The sequence below is a fragment of the Marmota flaviventris genome, chromosome 3, assembly GCF_047511675.1.
Source record: "Marmota flaviventris isolate mMarFla1 chromosome 3, mMarFla1.hap1, whole genome shotgun sequence".
Classification (NCBI taxonomy): Eukaryota; Metazoa; Chordata; class Mammalia; order Rodentia; family Sciuridae; genus Marmota; species Marmota flaviventris.
In genome coordinates, this window is record NC_092500.1 from 157,649,423 (window position 1) to 157,670,715 (window position 21,293).

Genomic DNA, 21,293 nt, shown 5'->3' on the forward strand with positions numbered 1-21,293 from the left:
TTTCTGGCCCTTGCCCTTCTGTCTCACCTTGGCCCCAAAGCAATGCAGTCAGCTGTCTGTGGACTGAGACCTCTGACATCCTGAGCCTCAGAATAAACTTTTTCTCCTCTAAGTTGTTCTTGTTGGGAATTTTAGTCACAGTGACAAAAAGCTGACTAACATAAAGGAAAATTCATATTTTTTCTTTTGCAACAGTGGTAGTCTTTGAAAGACACTGTGGTATTTTTCACTTCTCCAATTCTCCATAGAATTTTCTCCCCCATTAAACTGAGCATTCACTGCCTGGCAGTGGGTGGCAGGGGTAGAATTTAACACTGTTAGAGTGAAAATGCAGAGAAAGAGTCATCATTTGGCTCACAAAGTAGAATTTATGCAACAACAAAATAGTCCTGACATCCAGATTTTGTGGAGAAGAGTATTTGTAAATTTGTTTACTGACTTTTTTATCATATAAAGAACAGACGTAGTCTACGCGACCATTTCAAACAGAAGGAAGAGGGGCTAACCAATGCAAGATGCATTGGTCCCCAAGGAGAATTCACACATGAAAGGAGAAAGAGGTAAAGGGATCATGCAATCAGAGTTTATTTAACTTTCCTTTAGGGTCAAGATGGGGCAGGAAAACTTTGTTAAAAATCCTTTTGAAAGTAGACAGAGGGTACAATGGCTTCTGCCCCAGATCATTTTTTAGGACTCTGGAAATAGCTACAGAGTTCAGTAAGGCAGCAAGATTAGGCAGAGAGAGGTCCTGAATAAAAGTCCCTTGAATTAACCTCAATCCCTAAGTAGCATACATGGGACCTCAAATTTCCTATCTGATCCTGATCAAGGGTCTTACACTTTGGCCAAGGACCTGGTGGGATAACTTGCCAGATGGAGTTGTTCATATCATGACAGGGAAAAGGTTTTGCAATAATCAAGGGATACAGGTAGACCACATTGACTAGAACTGTGTGGGAGACACAGTTAGACCTCAGAGGGACTCTTCAGCTCCAGTGAGAGTAAAAGTGAGGCTAAATCATCATGTGGGGTTACTTGGCTCCACCAAACAGAGACAGAGGAAGTATTAATGATTAACTAGTTGCACATTTTGGCAGCTAATAGTGAGAAAGGTCCATAACCTGGACATCAACACTCATGTGTTTCATATTTAGAATTGCCTAGGACTGGCTTTGAGACTGGCATTCAGGTTGGATGCAAAAAGGTTCATCACCAGCAAAGATGCAAAATAATATCTTGATGATCTGAAGAGACCATCACTTTCTTGCTACCAAGACATCTCATGAACCATGCATATAGCTTCCTACCAAGTGCCCTCTTGGAGAGAAGGATTGGGGATTGCCAAAACACTAAGGATTCTAAGGATTCATACTTTACTCAAAAAAAAAAAAAAAAAAGCTATAAGTGACATTGAATGTGAACCCCCATTGACTATATAAAGTATTGTATGGATTAAATTTGCTATTTCAAACTAATATTAGGTATTTTTTCTTTATTTACTAACAAAGCTGGAGGCATCTGAGAAAGCTCAATTTATTCACAGAGAAATAAATAAGCCATATTTTCTTGTTAGTAAATTTGTAGCCCTGGAAAATTTAATATATTTTATCATAATTCAGAAGTTGTATATCATCTGAAGGTGAGCAGATGATAGGCAAAAGAAATGAGCCTGTCAGACACATTTCTCCTGCCTTGTTTTCTTTGCTTACTTAACATACCAAGGGAATAACAATGCACACATGTAATTCTTGTTTTTAAAAGCGGTGCACTTTTGTGTATGATATGTGTATTTTATGCACCCATACATTTTATGCATGCACACATTTTATGTATTTTAACAAGAAATAGAAGATGATATTTAAATAATAAAAGTAATTTGTGGGGGAGGTAGGATTATGGGTGTTATGTTTAAATCATAAAAATATTGAGGGGCAGGGATGTGAGGGCTCATAAATTCCTCTCCTTATTTTGGAAGTGAAAATAAATGGACCTAGTGAGATTAAGTGAATTGTTCAAGGTCTGAATCCTAGAGAAGAATGTTATTAGATTCCAGTGGCATCGCTGGCTGTGAGATCTGGTTAACCATGGTTGAACCCATTCTTTTTGGACAATCTCTTCTGGTTTCTTTTCAAATTATCTCTGATGGTTTTAATTTATACCAAATGACAAATAACGAAAAACAATGAATATGCTCTATCTTCTCAGATTTTATACTATTCATTCAACAACATAGCTCATCGTGGTAATCCTTAGTCTTCATGTTATTTGAGCTCTCAGTAGACTTGGTTGCAATTGGCTCTGTGTTCTCCTTTTATACTTTCATTATTTGGCTTCCAGGATCTCTTTTTATTTCTATCTCTTTCACTGCAAATTCCTCAATCTTTTTTTTTTTTAATTTGAGATCTGCATATTCTTTTTTTAAAAATATTTTTTATTTGCTAATGGAACTTTATTTATATGCGGTGCTGAGAATCGAACCCAGTGCCTCACACATGCTAGGCAAGCACTCTACCACTGATCTACAACCCCAGCCCAAACTCCTCAATCTTGAGAATGGGTTTATCTTACTTTTCAATCTCTTATTTTGGGAGATTCTTATGGTAAGGCCTTAATTGTCTTCTTGCCTGTAGTTATGCTCCCTTCTCTTGGTAATTTTATCTGGTGACGGGGCTTTAAGTTCTATCTGTATTGTAATGATACCCACATTTGTATCTCTAAATGAAATCTATTATCTGGAGGAAAGCAAGATGGTGGATTAGTGAGATGTGACTTTTCTCATAGCTCTATAACTTGGGTCTCAAACAGAAGAGAAACTACTTCTTTGAGAGGTAAGTGAAAAAACAAAAACAGAAACACTCCACTGATATTCAATATTGGACAAGAGAGCCTTGAAGACTGGAAAATTCAGGGTACAACATCAGATTAGGCCAAGAAACAGAATTGGAGCTGATTCAGGTGGAAGAGGAAAAAATACACCAGGTTGGAAATGATTGAAAGTGCTGGGAAAATCTTGGCTTGGGGAATCCAGGGACCAAAGGGCAGCACCCTCTGGGCTGACCCAGGTGCTATCAGTCCCAACAAACTGGCGGGGGAAAGTCATCATCTGCCAGCCCTCTACAAGGAGCCCAAGTTGGAAATACCTCCACGAGACTGGTGTGGACTCAGAACCCAGAACTTAGATCTGTGAGTTTGGGGATGAAACTAATACATGAATTGGGCAGATGCCAACCACGAGATTTAAATGAACCTAACAAATCAAGAGAATCTCTGGCACAGAGACCATTTTGCTTGGGGGTAATACAGATCAGATTGAACCCAGCAGCTAGCAGGACAAGTAGCAGGAAGAAACTGAATAGGGCAGAATGACTGAGCTCAGTGCTCAGAAACAGTCTTGAGAAGCCAAAACAGGGCAGTATCCCCAAACAACAGAACCAGTGAAGGACCAACTCCCCAGTCCCACAAGTGGTGCCTTGGGGGGGGGGGGGGCTAGTGGGGTACAGTGCTAGAAGTATGTTGATTCATTAATGAAAACTCCCCACATAATAAAACACCAGGGGCAACACCAGACCAAATCCCCACCCCTGGGAGCTTCACTTACAGCAACCCATCTCACAGAACCCAAAGACAATACCTATGAAGTCAGGCTGAGAACATTTTCCACAGCTTCTCCCGCCATCCCCCTGAGAAGGGAAGTCGAGAAACAGAAAGGCACTTTGGCATAGACAGTGGGCAAATGGTCTCATTGACTATTCTGTTATTTTGTTTTAGTTGTTTTTGTGTGTGTACTGATTGATGATACATGATGGACATTTATACATTTATACATGCACATGTTTGTTTCTGGTCTTTCAGTTTTAGCGTTTCTAAGGTAGTTATTTTTTCATGCTTCATTTTTTTGAGGATTGGGTTTTTGATTAGTATATTTTGGGTTGATTTTCTATTGTCTTCTCACAATTCTGTTTTCCTTTGTTCCAATTTCTCTCTTTTTACTTGCTAACAGCCAAACACTGTTGCTCTCTTTCATCCTTTATTTCTTTTACTTCTGTTTTTTGGTCCTCCCCTTATAAACACATCCTATGTCACCTCTGCATTTGCTCTATTCACCTCTTGAATCTACAAACCCTTTCCTACCATCTCATCACTTCTTTCCTCTTAAAAACTCTATCTTTAAATGAACACTTATATACATTCATATATCTTTATTTTTTCTCACTTCTACCATTTTATTTGAAGACAGGTATTTTTCATGGATCAACATTTTGAGGACTAAGGTGTTTGATTAGTATTTATCAATGTTGGTCTTATAATCTTATTTCTTTTTTGTTTTCATTGCGTGAGACTTTTATGCATGTATTCTCTCACTTATCAGTTTCCCTCAACTCTCTTTTCCTCTGTTAATAGCCATTCTCTATGTTCTCTCTTTCACTCTTCTTTTAAATATTTTACTTCTATTTTTTTATTATCCTCTGTCATAGACTTCATATATCACTTCTGTTCTATCCCTGGTCACCACCTGAAATTGTAAACCCTTTTATAAACTTACTGTTTTTGCTGTGGGCAATAACTGATCATATTGTTTCTGATTATTGTGACAATTGACATTGTAGATTTCATATTTGGTTTAATGCTATAAGTTATTTGCATCAATGGTTTTTATTATCAGTCTTTCCCTAAACAGTGAGGTACTGGAAACTTTTAGGAACATAAATCCATAAGGTAGAAACTATACTGCCTCAAAACCAACTGTTAGATGGGTAGACATACAAACAACATGAAAAAGCAAGGGAATGAATCACCTGAAACAAACCAAAATACATCAAAAGCAAAATCCATTGACATCTCAGTGAAAGGAATGCCAGAGAAGGAGTTTAGAATGTTGATAGTAAAATTGATCTGCAAGGGAAAGGATGATGTAAAGGAGAAAATACAGGAAGAAAAAGATGACTTTGAAAAAGTAATAGAGATTCTGAAAAAAACAAAAACAATGAAAAAACAAAACAAAACAAAACAAAAACAACAAGCAGAAATCCTCAAAATGAAGGAAACAATAAACCAAATAAACCATTCATTGGAAAGTATCACCAGAGGACTAGTCCACTTAGAAGAAAGAGTCTCAGGCAATGAAGACAAAATACATAATCTTGAAAATAAAGTTGACCACAGAGAAAATATGTTAAGAGACTATGAACAGAACTTCCAAGAAATATGGGATAACCTGAAAAGACCAAATTTAAGATTTATCAGGATAGACAAAGGCTCAGAGGTACAACCCAAAAGAATGCATAATATTTTCAATGGAATAATATCTGAAATTTTCTGAAACCTTAGGAATGAAATAAAAAATCAAATACAGGAAGCATACAGGACCCCAACTATACAAAATTACAACAGACTCACACCAAGGCATATTATTATAACTATGCCTACATACAGAATAAGGATAGAATTATAAAGGCTGCCAGAGGAGGAAAAAAAAGACAAGTCACATGTAGAGGGAAACCAAGTCAGATCTCAATTGATTTTTCAACCCAGACCCTCAAAGCTAGGAGGTCTTGGAATAATTTATACCAAGCTCTGAAAGAAAATTAATTCCAGTTAAGAATACTAGACCCTGCAAAATTAAGCTTCACATTTGATGATGAAATAAAAACCTTCCATGATAAACAAAAGTTAAAAGAATTCACAACTAAAAACTCTGCACTACAAAACATTCTCAACAAAATAGTTCATGAAGAATAAATTCAAAATAAAACTAAAAACCAGCAAAGGGAGGAACTATGCAAGAAGAACAGTTAATGAAAAGAGCAACTAATTCAAGTTAAAAACCAGAAATAATTCAAATTGACAGGGAATAAAAATAATATCTCAATAATAACATTGAATATAAATGTCCTAAGCTCATCAATAAAAAGACATAGACTAGCACATTGGATTAAAAAACATGACCCAACAATATGTTGTCTCCAAGAGACTTTCCTTACAGGCAAAGACATCCACAGACTGAAGGTAAAAGTATGGGAAAAAACTTACCATTCATGTGGACCTCATAAACAAGCAGGGTTTCTATCCTTATATCTGATAAAGTCCACTTCAAGTCAAAATTAATCAGAAGGGGAAAAAGGAGGCCATTTCATACTGCTTAAGGGAACTATACATCAAGAAGACATAACAATTATGAATATTTATGCCACAAAATATGGAGTATCTATATATAAAATAGACTCTTCACAATCTCAAGAATCAGATAATTCGCAACACAATAATATCGGGTGACTTCAACATGGCTCTCTCACCAATTGATAGATCTTCAAAGCAAAAAATAATAAAAAAGGTATAGAACTAAAAATATAATTTAGATTTAACAGACATATAAAAATATTTCATTTATCAATGACTTAATACACTTTCTTCTCAGCAGCACATGAATCCTTCTCTAAAACAGACCATATATTAGACCAAAAAGCAACTCTAAGCAAATACAAAAAAATAGAGCTAATACCTTGCATTTTATCAGATCATAATAAAATAAATTTAGAAATCAATGATAAAATAAAAGAATAAGCTACTGTAACTCCTGGAAACTAACTGGTATACTATTGAATGACCAATGGATAGCTGAAGAAATCAGGGATGAACTAAAAAAATACTTAGAGATAAATGAGAATAGTGACACAACATATCAAAATTTCTGGGACACTTTGAAGGCAATTCTAATAGGAATGTTCATTGCATTGACATCATTCATAAAAAGAATACAAATTCACCAAATAAATAACCTAACTTAACATCTCAAAGCCCTAGAAAAAGAGGAACAAATCAACACCCAAAGCCGTAGAAGACAGGAAATATTAAAATCAGAGCCTAAATTAATGAAATTGAAGCAACAACAAAAAAGCAATTAAAAATTGACAAAACAACAAGTTGGTTCTTTAAATAAGTAAATAAAATTAATATCACCATGAACACTACTGAAATACAGACCATAATCAGAAACTACTTTGAAAATCTATTCTCTAATAAAATAGAAAATCAGTGTACAACCAGAGACATGAAAAATTGTGCTCTATATGTGTAATATGAATTGTAATGCATTCTGTTGTCATATATAACAAATTAAAATAAAAAAATGACATATTTCTAGAGACAAATGGCCTACCCAAATTGAATAAAGAGAACATAGAAAATTTGAACAGATCAACTTCTTTCTTTTTAATAAATACAGTTATTTATTTTTTATTCTAATTTGTTATATATGACAGCAGATGTATTACAATTCATATTAAACAGACCAATTTCAAGCAATGAAATAGAAGACACCATCAAAAGCCTACCAAGAAAGAAAACACCAGGACCAGATGCATTCTCAGTGGAGTTCTACCAGACCTTCAAAGAAGAAATAACACCAATCCTCCTCAAATCATTCTATGAAACAGAAAAGGAGGGAATCCTTCCAAACTCATTCTATGAAGCTAGTATCTCCTAGATGCCAAAACTAGACAAAGACACATCAAGGAAAGAAAACTTCAGACCAATATCCCTGATGAATATAGGTGCAAAAATTCTCAATAAAATACTGGCAAGTTGCATACAAAAACATGTTAAAAAGATGGTGCACCATAATGAAGTGAAGTTAATTCCAGGGATGCAAGGTTCATTCAACATACAGAAATCAGTCAATATAATTCACCACATTAATAGACTTAAAGAATCACCTGTTTACCTCAATAGATGCAGAAAAAGCATTTGACAAAATTCACCATTTATTAATTTTTAAAACACTAGAAAAACTAGGGGTAGTAGGAACATACCTCAACATTGTAAAAGTTGTATACCCTAAACTCAAGGCCAACATCATTTTATTTTATTTTTTTTAATATTTATTTTTTAGTTATAGTTGGACACAATACCTTTATTTAATTTATTTATTTTTATGTGGTGCTGAGGATCAAACCCAGGACCCTGCATGTGCTGGGCAAGTGCTCTACCGCTGAGCCACAACCCCAGCCCGCCAACATCATTTTTTTTTTAATTTTTATTGTTGGTTGTTCAAAACATTACATAGTTCTTGATATATCATATTTCACACTTTGATTCAAGTGGGTTATGAACTCCCATTTTTACCCCGTATACAGATTGCAGAATCACATCGGTTACACATCCATTGATTTACCTATTGCCATACTGGTGTCTGTTGTATTCTGCTGCCTTTCCTATCCTCTACTATCCGAGGATGTGGGGAAAAGGGTACACTTGCACATTGCTGGTGGGACTGCAAATTGGTGCGGCCAATTTGGAAAGCAGTATGGAGATTTCTTGGAAAGCTGGGAATGGAACCGCCAACATCATTTTAAGTGGAGAAAAATTGAAAGCACTCCCTGTAACAACTGGAATAAGACAATGATGCATTCTTTTACCACTCTTATTCAACATATTCCTTGAAACCCTAGCCAGAGCAATTAGACAAAAGAAAAAAAAATAAAGGGCTAAGAATAGGAAAAGAAGAACACAAACTATCTCTATTTGCCAATGAAATGATTCTATATTTAGGAGACCCCCTCAAAAAATGCCATCAGCAAGCTTCTAGAACTCATAGTGAATTCAGCAAAGTAGCAGGGTATAAAATCAACACCCATAAATCAATCACATTCCTATCTACCAATGACGTATTAGTAGAACTAGAAATCAGGAAATACATACCAATAGCAATAGCTTTTAAAAAAAATACTTGGGAATCAATTTAACAAGACAGGTAAAAGACTTCTAAGATGAAAACTACAGAACACTACTGAAAAAAAAAATTGAAGAAGACCTCAGAAAATGGAAAGACCATGTTCTTGGATAGACAGAATTAATATAGTCAAAATGGCCATACTATGAAAATTGCTATACAGATATAATGCAATTCCTATTAAAATTCCAATGATATTCTTCATAGAAATACATAAATAGTGTGAAATTCGTTTGGAAAAAATAAGAGGCCCAGAATAGCCAAAGAAATTCATTCTGAGAAAAGTGAAGCAGAAGGCATCACAATACCAGATCTTAAATTATGCTACAGAGTCATAGTAAAAAACAAAACAAACAAACAAAAAAAAAAAACAAACATGGCATGGTACTGTCACCAAAACACACATGAAGCCCAATGGAACAGAACAGAATAGAAGACAAACCCAATAGAGAAAAGCCCATATAAATACAGTTATCTCTTACTAGACAAAGGCATTATAAACATATATTGGAGAACAGATAACCTTTCCAACGAATAGTTCTGGGAAATGGATCTATATCTAGTACAAAGAATTTGAACCCCATCTCTACCCTGAACAAAACTCAACTAAGTGGATCAAGAACCTTGACATTAGACCAGAGACCCTGTGCTTACTAGAAGGAAAGTAGGCCTAATCATGTAGGCTTAGGAATAGACTTCCTCAATAAGACCCCTAAAGTGCAAGTAGTAAAATCAAGAATCAATAAATGAAATGGTATCAAACTAAAAAGCTTCTTCACAGCAAAGGAAACAATCAAGAATGTAGAGAGAGCCTACAGAGTGGGAGAAAATCTTTACCACCTGCACCTCAGATATAGCATTAATCTCCAGGATATACAAAGAACTCAAAAAACTTAATACCAAAACAAACAAACAAACAAACAAAACCCCACAAATAACCCAATCAATAAATGAGCAAAAGAAATAAACAGGCACTTCAGAAAAGAAAAAATATAAATGGTCAACAAATATATGAAACAATGTTTAACATCGCTAGCCTTTAGAGAAGTGAAAATTAAAACCATACTGAGATTCCATCTCATTCTAGTCAGAATGGCAATTATCAAAAATACAAGCAACAATAAATGTTGGCGAGGATGTGGGGAGAAATGTACACTCATACGTTGCTAGTGGGACTGCAAATTGGTGCAACCACTCTAGAAAACTGAATAGAGATTCCTTAGAAAACTTAGAATAGAATCACCATTTGATCCAGTTAGCCCATTCCTGGGTCTATACCCAAAGGACTTAAAATCAGCATACTATATTGATGCAGCAACAACAATGTTTATATCATCTCAATTCACAATAGTCAAGCTATTCCACCAAACTAGGTGCCCTTCAACAGATGAATAGATAAAGAAGATATAGTATATGTACAAAATTGAATATTACTCAGCCATAAAGAATAATGAATTTATTGCATTCGCATGTAAATGGATGGAACTGGAGACTATCATCCTAAGTGAAATAAGCCAATTCCAAAAAACAAAGGCTGATGTGTGGATGCTAACCCACAACAAGGAAGAAGAGTGGGGAGGGGAAGAATAGAAGTTTATTGGATTAGACCAAGTGGAATGAAGGGAAGGGGAAAGGAAGGGAAATAGGGAGGATAGTAGAATTAATCAGACATAACTTTCTCATACTTTTATTTGAATACATGACCAGTTTAACTCCCCATCACGTGCAACCACAAGAATAGGATCCTTATTTTTGTAAGTTATACTCACGAATGTATAATATGCTAAAATACACTCTACTGTCATGTATATCTAAAAAGAACAAATACAAAAAAGAAATCTATTATCTGAAATTCAGCTGAGCATATTCCAGTTGCTAACTTAATACTTTCTCTTGATTTTCATATATATATATATATATATATATATATATATATATATATATATGTGTGTGTGTGTGTGTGTGTGTGTAAATTCAACATGTTTAACATCAACTTTTGATCTCCTTCTACCTTTTATATTCTCTCAATTTTCCACTTCTCTTATTGTCACTCAGACTGAAAATCTGAAAGGCACCTTGATTCTTTTCATTTTCTTTCATATATCACACCTTATTCCTCAGAAAATAACGTGGACCATCTGGAATCCAGGCACTCTACCCTGCATTGCTCTCAAATGGGCCCAAGTTAACACTATGTCTTGGCTTTGCTGCTGGCACAGCCTCCCCACTGGTTTCTGTTTCCACTCTCGTCTCCCTACCGTGAATTCGGCATTCCCTGTGATACCTTAAAGCATAACATCACATCATTTCTTTATTCAAAAACTGGTGAAGACTTCTCTCTCTACCATTTCGCTAAGAACAAAACCAAGTTTTCCTAATGACTATAAAATTTGACATAATCCTTCCCTATTTGATGCTTCTTTGAGTTCCTCTATGCATCTACACATCTATTACCTTGTTGTCTTTCCTTTGCTCAAATGGGCTTCTGTGGGGCTCTTTGCTATTCCCCATAGCCATTAGCGATTTTCTAGTCTGCAACGTTTTCTCTAGCTGTGCACCTCACCTGGAACTCCCTATCCCATCTATTCATTTGTTCATTCACTTTTTTATTCATACTTTTGCTTACTTTTCATCTTCTCAATAAAATCTATCCTGATTAGGCTATATAATATTACAATCTAGCCCCTCTGCCCAGACCTGTAATTGCTATATCCCAAACCTTCTCTGACATATTTTACATCACCTCCTAAAAATTCTATTATGTACCTATTTATTAGACTTATTTAATTGTTCCTATTACCTTGATTGATTTGAGTTTCATAAAGTGTAGGATATTTGTCTCTTTTGTTCACCCATAATTCCTAAGTGCCTAAAAGTCATATTTTGGAAATCCCCTTTTGGAAAGATAAAGAAATAGTTCTCAGACAGCAGAGTTCAAAGATTAATTTGTAGATGGGGAAGATTTTCTAAACCATTGAAGTTTTCTTAATGATATTCAACCTAACTATGTAACTAAGTAAAATTCTACCCTTGCAAAACTTGTGATAAATATTGTGGAATTTTCTGCAGTTCTCTGTGTGTGTGTGTCTGAATTCTGGTGTGAAAAGATAATATTCTTGGGCATTTAACTTGAAATGGTGCCCATCTGTTTATTTTCTTATGCAGTTAATTATCAAGAGCACTTTAAAAAGACTGTTGGATTAAAAAAAGTCACTGAGTAAGAGCCTGTAAATTGACTACAGACAATTAGGAGGAGAACTGACGGCAACCACAGCCCAGAAGCCTCACTATTCAAGTTTGAGAAACTTTCCTCAGGAGAACCCTGAAAGTTAAGGTGAAGAGGTAGTATCCACTTGGGTAGTTTCCATTCTTTCCCTCTGCAAAAAACATCATCTCCAGTGTAATTTGCACATATTGATTAATTAATCTCTAAGTGGCTAATATTTCATTATTTGACAGATAATTAGATCTTCTGTAAATCTAGTTAATAAAAGTATGCAAGAAGTGTTGGGAGTCAATTTAATGACTGGTACTAGTTTTCAAGAAGAATGTTTCTAGATCAGCTGTTTCCTTAGTAGAAATAGTCCTCTCAGAAAATCCCTTATAGATTAAGCAAAACACCTTATTCTCCCAGAAAATATGACGATTTATTTTCAACCCTTTCTCTTTCGTGAATACCTTAAAGCTCATATGCACCAATTCCTCCAATCTCTATTAATTCACACAAAAAAGAGCATCTGTGCATTTTAATAATTTTAAAAAGATAAATGCCAGGAATAATCTTGACTTTGATTCTGAAAGTGAAGATGCACAGGGAAGCAGAGAAAAATGATTACATGATTATAACAACAGAAAAATTAGAGAATGTTTGTATTAGGAAGACCCTGACAGGAGGATTAGTTCACATTCAGGTTCACAGAGCAGAGATCTGAATCTCGAGAAAGTTAAATGATAAATACACGGATATGAGCCTGAATTATAATGAAGTCCAGAGGGCCAGTCTGTCTGTCTATCTATCTATACATCTCTATCTTGTTGTGTGTGTGTTTGTGTGTGTGTGTGTGTGTGTGTGTGAGAGAGAGAGAGAGAGAGAGAGAGAGAGAGAGAGAAGGAGGTTGGGAGGGAGGAACAAGGAGTCAAGCTAGAGTGTGGGAGAAAAAAAGCGTAGGAAAGATTAAGAAAAAATTTGGTCCTATTATAGTGCCCCACAGATAACTGGTTACAACTCATCAGCTCAGAATTTCATAGTCCTTTAGGAAAAAATTCCATTTCCTTTTTATAATATGTTGAGACAGATTCTCTTTGGAATGGTGTATGTCATAGACAGAGAGTGGTCAAGAGAAGTAATAAACTTTTTCATTTTCTGAATTTACTTTACAGGTCCCCCACCCCTGCCGCCATCTTCTAAATTTACTGATCTGAGTCCTAAATCAGAGGTTTCACCCTGAACAGCCATTAATGTAGAAGTAAGAAGTCAATAAAAAGTTCATAATATTTAAAAAACATAGCATGTATTTCATGATACACAGAGATCATACCTTTTATTTATGTTTTAAAAAGTTATCCATGTATTTATTGTAATTAGGTATATATGACAGCAGAATGCATTTTGATTCACTGTACACAATTGCAGCACAACTTTTTATTTCTCTGGTTGTACACCATGCACTCTATGTGCAGTCATACAGGTACCTAGGGTAATGATGTCCATCTCATTCCACTATCTTTCTTGCCCCTTTCCTCTTTTCCTTCTCCTTTGCCCAATCACAGTTCCTCCATTTTCCCCATGCTCCCCCACCCCATTATGGATCAGCATTCACTTATCAGAGAAAACATTTGGCCTTTGGTTTTTGGGATTGGCTGACTTTGCTTAACCTGATATTCTTCAACTCCATCCAATTTACTTGCAAATGCCATAATTTTATTCTCTTTTAATACTGAGTAATATCCCACTGTGTATATATAACACAGTTTCTTTATCCATTCATCTACTGAGAGGCATTTAGGTTGATTCCACAGTTTAGCTATTGTGAATTGTACTAATATGAACATTGATGTGGCTGCATTACTATAGTATGCTGATTTAAAATCTTTCGAGTATAGACTGAGGAGAGATCATTTACATTTTAGTAAGCAAATCTGCAACTTCTGATTTTCCAAAATGCTATTAAATGAGATTATATTAAGTCATGTAGAAGTCTGTTACCTCCATATTCTGAGTTAAGTAATCTCTATGAGATATGTATTATTGTATACTTGTATAGTTTACCTTTTAAGCTAATGTACTTTTAACTTTATAAGTATATAATGTTAAGAAAAAAGAAGCAAAATTAAAAATTAAGCAGGAGAAAGTAAAATGAGTAAATTTAACTAAATATAAGCAAGTTTTAATTAAAAATTAAGACTGAGAAGAAGCAAGGAAAATTAAGTAAGAAATTTCTCCTTGTTTTTTTATAAAAACAGTCTCAACTCACCCTTACTCTTCAGTATTCTATGTTGAAAAAAAATTTACTAAACATCAAAATGATTTCAAGGCTGAACTTACACACATATACACATGCATGTACTTTACAACTTCAGAAATCAAATTTAAGAAGCGATGCTTTGTTCTGTAAATTTATAATCCAAATTAGATGAAACCCAGTAATAAAATAAATTATTGTGTGGTTATTTTAAAATATGTGTAGGTATTTACAAGTAAAAGTATGATACATATATATATAGAGAGACACACAAACTCACACACATATATATTCTATCACTGTAAAGCGCCATTGTTTAAGGATGTAAGGAACTCAGATATGAGGAACTGAAATTATTAATGATTGAGTGTGCTGTTAAATCAAGGGGAGGCACTGTTCATTATTTTTTCCTTGTTTTTTATTTTTTCTGCAGACTATTTATTGTGGAATGCATTTGGAATGAACATCAATGAAAGGGAGGCACAAGAAGCAAGATTTGGTAGAGGGAGAAGAGGGTCCATGGTGTTGTCCTCATGGAATTAAATGTAATCCCAAGGAAAATAATTTTTTTTTCTACTAGAAAACTTACATTTTTCTTCAATTAATTGAAATAAATTTCTAGTTGGATATTTAAAAAAAAACTTGTTTGACATCAGGAAGCAGCTCATGGGTTTATAATGAGACTGTTGACTTGAATCTATTATGAGTAACAACTTTGTCAGGGAGAATCCCTGAGTGAAAACTGTTGTTTTAACTTATATGATGCAGCATTACTCAAAAATTTTAAAAAGATGATTTCCTTCTGTATTGAGAAGAATGTCTTAATTAAAATCGATCTCATGAAAAGTAAAAGAGGATATGCAACAGGCATATTACCAAGTGAGATATCAAAACTATGTAACTGGTTAAAAATGAGTTTTCCTATAAATGGGTTAAACCTCTGTTACAAATTAACATAACCTTATTTGTATAATAACTTACCCAGAGGTCTCAATTTGACAAACCGAATTATCTTCTTTCCATTGACATGTCCCTCAACATTAACAGCCTTAGAATAGGAAAAATTGAGGTTGGTAATATGGACAGTTTTGTGAACTGTAGAACCAAACCAAGCAAAATACGAACTAAAACCAAACACAATAAAGCAAATTCTTGATTTTTTCCTAATAATTTTGTGTAAAACTGAATATTTTAATTTAATTGAAAGGTCAATGAATTTTCTTGGTAACATGCCACTTTTTAAAGCTGAACAATTTGACAGAATCCAACCAGCACAAGTTACCAGACTTTTTCTCAGTGTGGAGTAGTTAATATTTGGCTTTCTCAGCATTTAAAAAAAATTGCCTATTCTTAGTTCATAATTGACAATAACTTGGATGCATGAACATACACACATACACAAAGGATATAATAGAAAATCCATGTTGCCTGGCAATGAATAGAATCATTAATCTGTGTTCCAGTCTGGCATATATGTTTATTCATTGTTAATTGAATCACATAAATTATATGTGAAGTACAGCATGAACTTTTAGTCACAATAAATACACATTAAAGAAATCCACATCTCCTGTGTTTGGATGTGTTAATCTATCCCAAATGAGGCAGAAAACAGTATAATACAGGAAAAGAAAGGAAATGGTAGTTACTTAAACTTGTAAATGGGAACAGTTAGTTATTCATTAATAGCCATTTTTTCAATTTGACAATTTTCCATAAACAGGTGATTTTAGACAAGGTAGGAATAATTCCTCTTGTGTGTGAAATCATAAATTTACTTCAGAAGGAGAAAAAAAGTCCATTTTGAAAATATCTTCATAAAACAACAAGAACAAAATAGAATTCTCTGTAAGATTTCAAAATCTGCAATTTGCAGGTGAGGATTCAACAGGTGGCTTTTGGTCTCTCTTGCTGACTAGCTGGGAAATATTCTGCATCTCTGCTCCCCGCACCCCCACCACACCTCAGTGTCTCCTTGTTCCCTGTAATCTGAACTGGAAGAGCATGAATCTAACAACTTTCACTTTTAAAAGATGGTCATTAAGAAAATTTGAGCAATAACATAGAGGAATGCTTTTTAATAGCTTTTTTCCCCTCTGTAAATGTATGTCTCTTGCTTCCTACTGAATTTTCTCATTGTTTCTTGTATTATTTCAGCTTATACTCTGAGCACATCTATTGATTTGATTAGTATAATCTTAAGGAGAAGAATAGAAGTACAGAAATTAAACAGATATTAAGAAGGAAAAATATTTTTTATTTTTAATAAATCACATTTTCTTAATTTTGGATACAAGTGAGGCTCTCACTAATAGTTTCCTTCATTGTCATTGTAAATTATTGTGATGGGTATGATTTTAAAGTCATCCCTGTCATGTCACATCCTGCTCAGAAATTTTCCGGTGGCTCTTTACTGCTTATAGGAACCTTTTCTGCATGCCATTTCAGCCAGCACTCTAATCAGACCAACTCTCCCTATTCAACAGAGCTCTTCAAAACAGCCAGCCTGCTTATGCATCACCTTTCCATAGACCTGGGCATCTTCTCCTTACCCTGCTTGCATGCAAATGGTGCTCAACTTCCAGGGTTTGTTAAAGAATCATCACACAGGATGCATTCTTCTTTATCTAACAATGAATTTTGCTCACTTGGATTTTTTTCTAAATAATTTGTTTATTGTGTTATTTATTTCCAAAGAATATGAATTGCTTACCATATGCCATGTACAGAGCTTAGTTATGATTGCAAAACTGAATGGGATAGAATGGTTGTAGTTCTCATAGGATAAGATTCTTTTAACAGAAATGCACATAAATTTCTTGAAGAAGAGAAGTCCTCATGGAGTAGAAGAAGGCCATGAATAATAGATTCCTTGAGACATATGATGGAAAATGGTTACTTAATTCCATTTCAGCATTTTAAATATTTTGCTTTTTTGATTCTTTGTTGGAACAAATCAGCAAGATTAAAAAAATGCAGGCAAATGTTGGACCAAAATTTTTACACATACTTCATGTCCAAAAGAAAACAGAAGAAATGAAAGATGAAAATAAGCAGTATCTCTGGATTTTCATTCATCTCCTAGAATCTAATTATTCACAGTAGGATTAATTATGTAGAAATCTGATACATTCAGATTAAAGTAGTCCATTCTTGCTCTTGATATTTAATTTCCTCTTTGATTCTAAAATAAGCACCATCACTCTCCAAATAAGATTAAAGGTAGGACCAATAAACTTTTATACACTGAACTTTTAAAAGGTCATTTGAAATGGTGACATAATAAGAATATGTTCCCAAAAATAAGCATAGATAAAAATGCGAAGGCCAGAGATGTTGAACATTTTTTTCATATATTTGTTGATTGAATGCATAGCTTCTTCTGAGAAATGTCTGTTCAGCTCCTTAGCCCATTTATTGATTGGGTTGTTTGTTTTTTATGTGTTAAGTTTTTTGAGTTCTTTATATATCCTGGAGATTGGTGCTCTATCTGAAATGTGACAAAAATTTGCTCCCAGAATGTAGGCTCTCTCTTCACCTCATTGATTGTTTCTTTTGCTGAGAAGCAGCTTTTTAGTTTGACTCCATCCCATTCTTGATTTTATTTCTTGTGCTTTATGTTCAACATCTCTAGTAATCAGAGAAATGTAAATCAAAACTACTTACGCCAGCTGGAATGGCAGTTATCAAGAATACAGACAAGAATAAATGTTGGTGAGAATGTGGGGGAAAAGGCACACTCATACATTGCTGGTGGAACTGCAAATTGGTGCAACCAATCTAGAAAGCAGTATGGAGATTCCTCAAAAAACTTGGAATGGAACCAACATTTGATCCAGCTATTCCAATCCTCAGTCTTATATGCAAAGGACTTAAAATCAACCTACTATAGTAATGCAGTCACATCAATGTTTATAGTAGCTCAATCCACAATAGCTAAACTGTGGAAGCAACCTAGATGCCCCTCAATAGATGAATGGATAAATAAACTGTGATATATTTACACAATAGAATATTACTCAGCATTAAGAGAATAAAATTATGGCATTTGCAGGTAAATGGATGAAGTTGGAGAATATCATGCTAAGTGAAGTAAGCCAATCCCCCAAAACCAAGGCTGAATGTTCTCTCTGATAAGTGGATGCTGATCTATAATGGGGAGTGGAGAGACATGAGAAAAATAGAGGAATTGTGATTGGGAAAAGGGGAGGGAGGGTGGGGAGGGTGTATGGGTGCAGGAAAGATGGTGGAATGAGATGGACATCATTACTCTAGGTACAAGTATGACTGCATATAGAGTGTAATGCTATATGGTGTAGAACCAGAGAAATGAAAAGTTGTGCTGCAATTGTGTACAATGAATCAAAATGCATTCTGCTGCCATATATACCTAATTAAAATAAATAAGCTAATTTAAATAAATAAATAAAAGATAAATAAATAAATAAATAAATAAATAAATAAATAAATAAATGCAAAGGCATTTCTCTGTTTAAACTACTTGTAAGAAAGATTGCACAGAACTTTGCATTTTTTTGGTTTGTATTTACTACCTTTTTGGAAATTCTCTTTCAGCCTGAGACAGTCATCTTTGTAGTTTTCAACTTCTTGTCATGCGCATCTTTATTCTTCCCATCTTCTGCTGTTTATTTGTCTATCTGGATTGCAACATCCAATTCTCTTGGAAATTTTGGTGCTTGCTGATAACTCATTGTTAAAAAGTGAAGACAAACAGATAGACTATATTTTGGCACCACCTTTGATATTAAGTAGATTTATGTGAGGGTTAGCCAGTGGAATTTGAGCAAAACTTATATGCAGCACATTGAAGCTCATAAAAAACTTCCATGAATAATTCTCCATTGTCCTGCTTCTGCAGATTGAGGAGAGCTGTGATAAGCTTAAAAGCCAGGTAGGAAGGTGAAAGAGACTGAGCACCTGGATCACTTCTTGAAGGAGAGCTATTCTCTAATCAGTAGAATCTGTTCTGGTCTTCAGGTGAGCTTGAGAAATAGTATTTACTTTATGCTTTTAGCCATGTATCACAAGACAGAGATGAGCTCAGAAAATGAATTGTCAGTTTGCAAGCAGAAATAAGAGAGAAAAGAGATAGTTTAGAAATTTGATGCCTCGAAGAATTAGAAGGAGAAACTATTTCAGTGTGAACGTGAGAGTTCTAGAGGCTTTGAAAGACAAGGACATTTTATGATTTCACCTTGCAGTGAACACTCAGCTAATTTTACTGACTGTCTGAGTCTTTAAGTTATAAAACAATGAGGACAAAAGGGGAATGCAAGGATGCAAAAAAGAAGTAGGTCATTTTGGAGAAACAGATCTAGGAAAAAACTTTGGGTGTGGTTAAGTGGTACATGAATCTCACTGAAAGCAAGTAGGTATCAAGTCTTCCAAGATTTTGCTCATTTTCAAAGACTTCATAGACTCGGATGAAAGAAAAGTGTATCACTGAAGCCATAAACAAACCTATAGACCTCTCAACTTGCCAAATTGATCTGTGAAAGAGGTAGAACCCTCCAAGAGGATAAACCCCAGCGCATCACCTCAGACTTAGCCAAGAAGGCTGAAGGATAAACATGAACCTCTCCCAGTGTGACAACAGGTTAAAAACAATCCAGAACTCAGAGAAGCAACGGGTACTGGAGTGTTTTAGAGAAAAGAAGAAAGAATGCATGATGGCCCAGCTTGCGTGTTCATCTGGTGATCCCAACTCCTCAACTGAAGGTCTGCGTCTCTGGGTTCCTGAGGGTGTTTCAAGGAGTGTCACTCCAGTTTCCTCCTGCAGGGTCCTTTTCTGTCTATCATTGGACTTTCATATATTCTTCTTTATTTAGAGGCTGTGGAATCTTTTCTTAATTCCACATCCTCATGTGCAAAATTCCACCTGTCTGTGGCTTTTAGTGAAATTCTTTGCTAAACACAACTCAGTTGTTTTTTGATGTATAAAGGAAAATTTTATGGATTCAGAAATCCTTTCATTTCAAACACACATAAGTGTGCATGCACACACACAGAGACACACACACATACAGACACACACACACACACACATATATACACAAAACCAAACTGAATTATTGGCTCTTAAGACATTTTTTAGGTTCTCTTTTAGTAGTTAAGCATGAAACACTGACTCTTTTTGCTTTCCTGAATGGCTTTGCTAAAGAGGATGACAGACACATTTGAGAATACACATTTAAAAAGACAATTATAACTTTAAAAATATTATTCTTATTACAATGCTAATAGTTGGATGTTTTCAGGAAATGTTAATTGAATGGAAATTAACTCATACCAATTAGTCTATACAGAAAAATAAGATAAGTGACAACATATAATATTAATTTGAAGTAATGTATAGTATCCTATTTGGTAAGTATAGCATAACAGAATTTTTATAGGTAGCACTGAGATCCTATGCTGGCACTCAAGAGTATACAGGATTCAAACAAATTCTGAATATCTACTTTTTAGCTCACTGAACAGTCAGAGCTAAAAACCTTATATATTTTGATTTTTTATTTCTTCATTTTAAAAGTGATTATAAGAATTTCTATATTACAGTATTTTGTTGTTGATAAATGAATAGTATGCTTCTCTTATCACACAGTGCCAGGCACTTAGCAATAACTCAAGAAAGTTAGTATGTGCTTATCCCCTTTAGCTGTTTTTAAAAAATGGGATTAATTTTAATTTAAATTGAAAAAATATATCTGTAACATTTCAAATCTCTTAACTCTCTTAGCATATATAATTATTTATGTATATAGGCACATTTATAATCACTTACATATGGTTTCAGTGTATGCATATTTGTTTCTATACTCAAGTCAAACTTCTAATTGAGTTCCTGGGACATGGATGATATTCAGTAAATATTATTATATAAAACTTACTCTTTGTGCTATACTGGAGTTATCTGTTATATTTATTGGAAATGACATATCTATTTTTTTAATACTGGAAAATAATATGAATTTTGGAATGGCATACCTGGACCAAGTTCATAAGAGTATCTCTGAAGTGTCCTGAGGTCTCTGAATAAATGTCCTCTTGAAGGTTACTGCTGTATTCTAGGCAAGAAACCA

The 21,293-nt window shown here is 34.5% G+C and overlaps 1 protein-coding gene across 1 annotated transcript in view; it reads right to left on the reverse strand.

Annotated features, from left to right (window-relative positions):
* The window catches only part of Anxa10 (annexin A10), a 59,653-nt gene that overhangs the window by 10,170 nt on the left and 28,190 nt on the right, over window positions 1-21,293 (reverse strand). Inside the window, exon 6 of the mRNA XM_071609317.1 lies at window positions 21,199-21,278. Within this exon, the coding sequence (XP_071465418.1) occupies window positions 21,199-21,278 (80 nt within the window). The remainder of the gene's footprint in view (window positions 1-21,198; window positions 21,279-21,293) is intronic.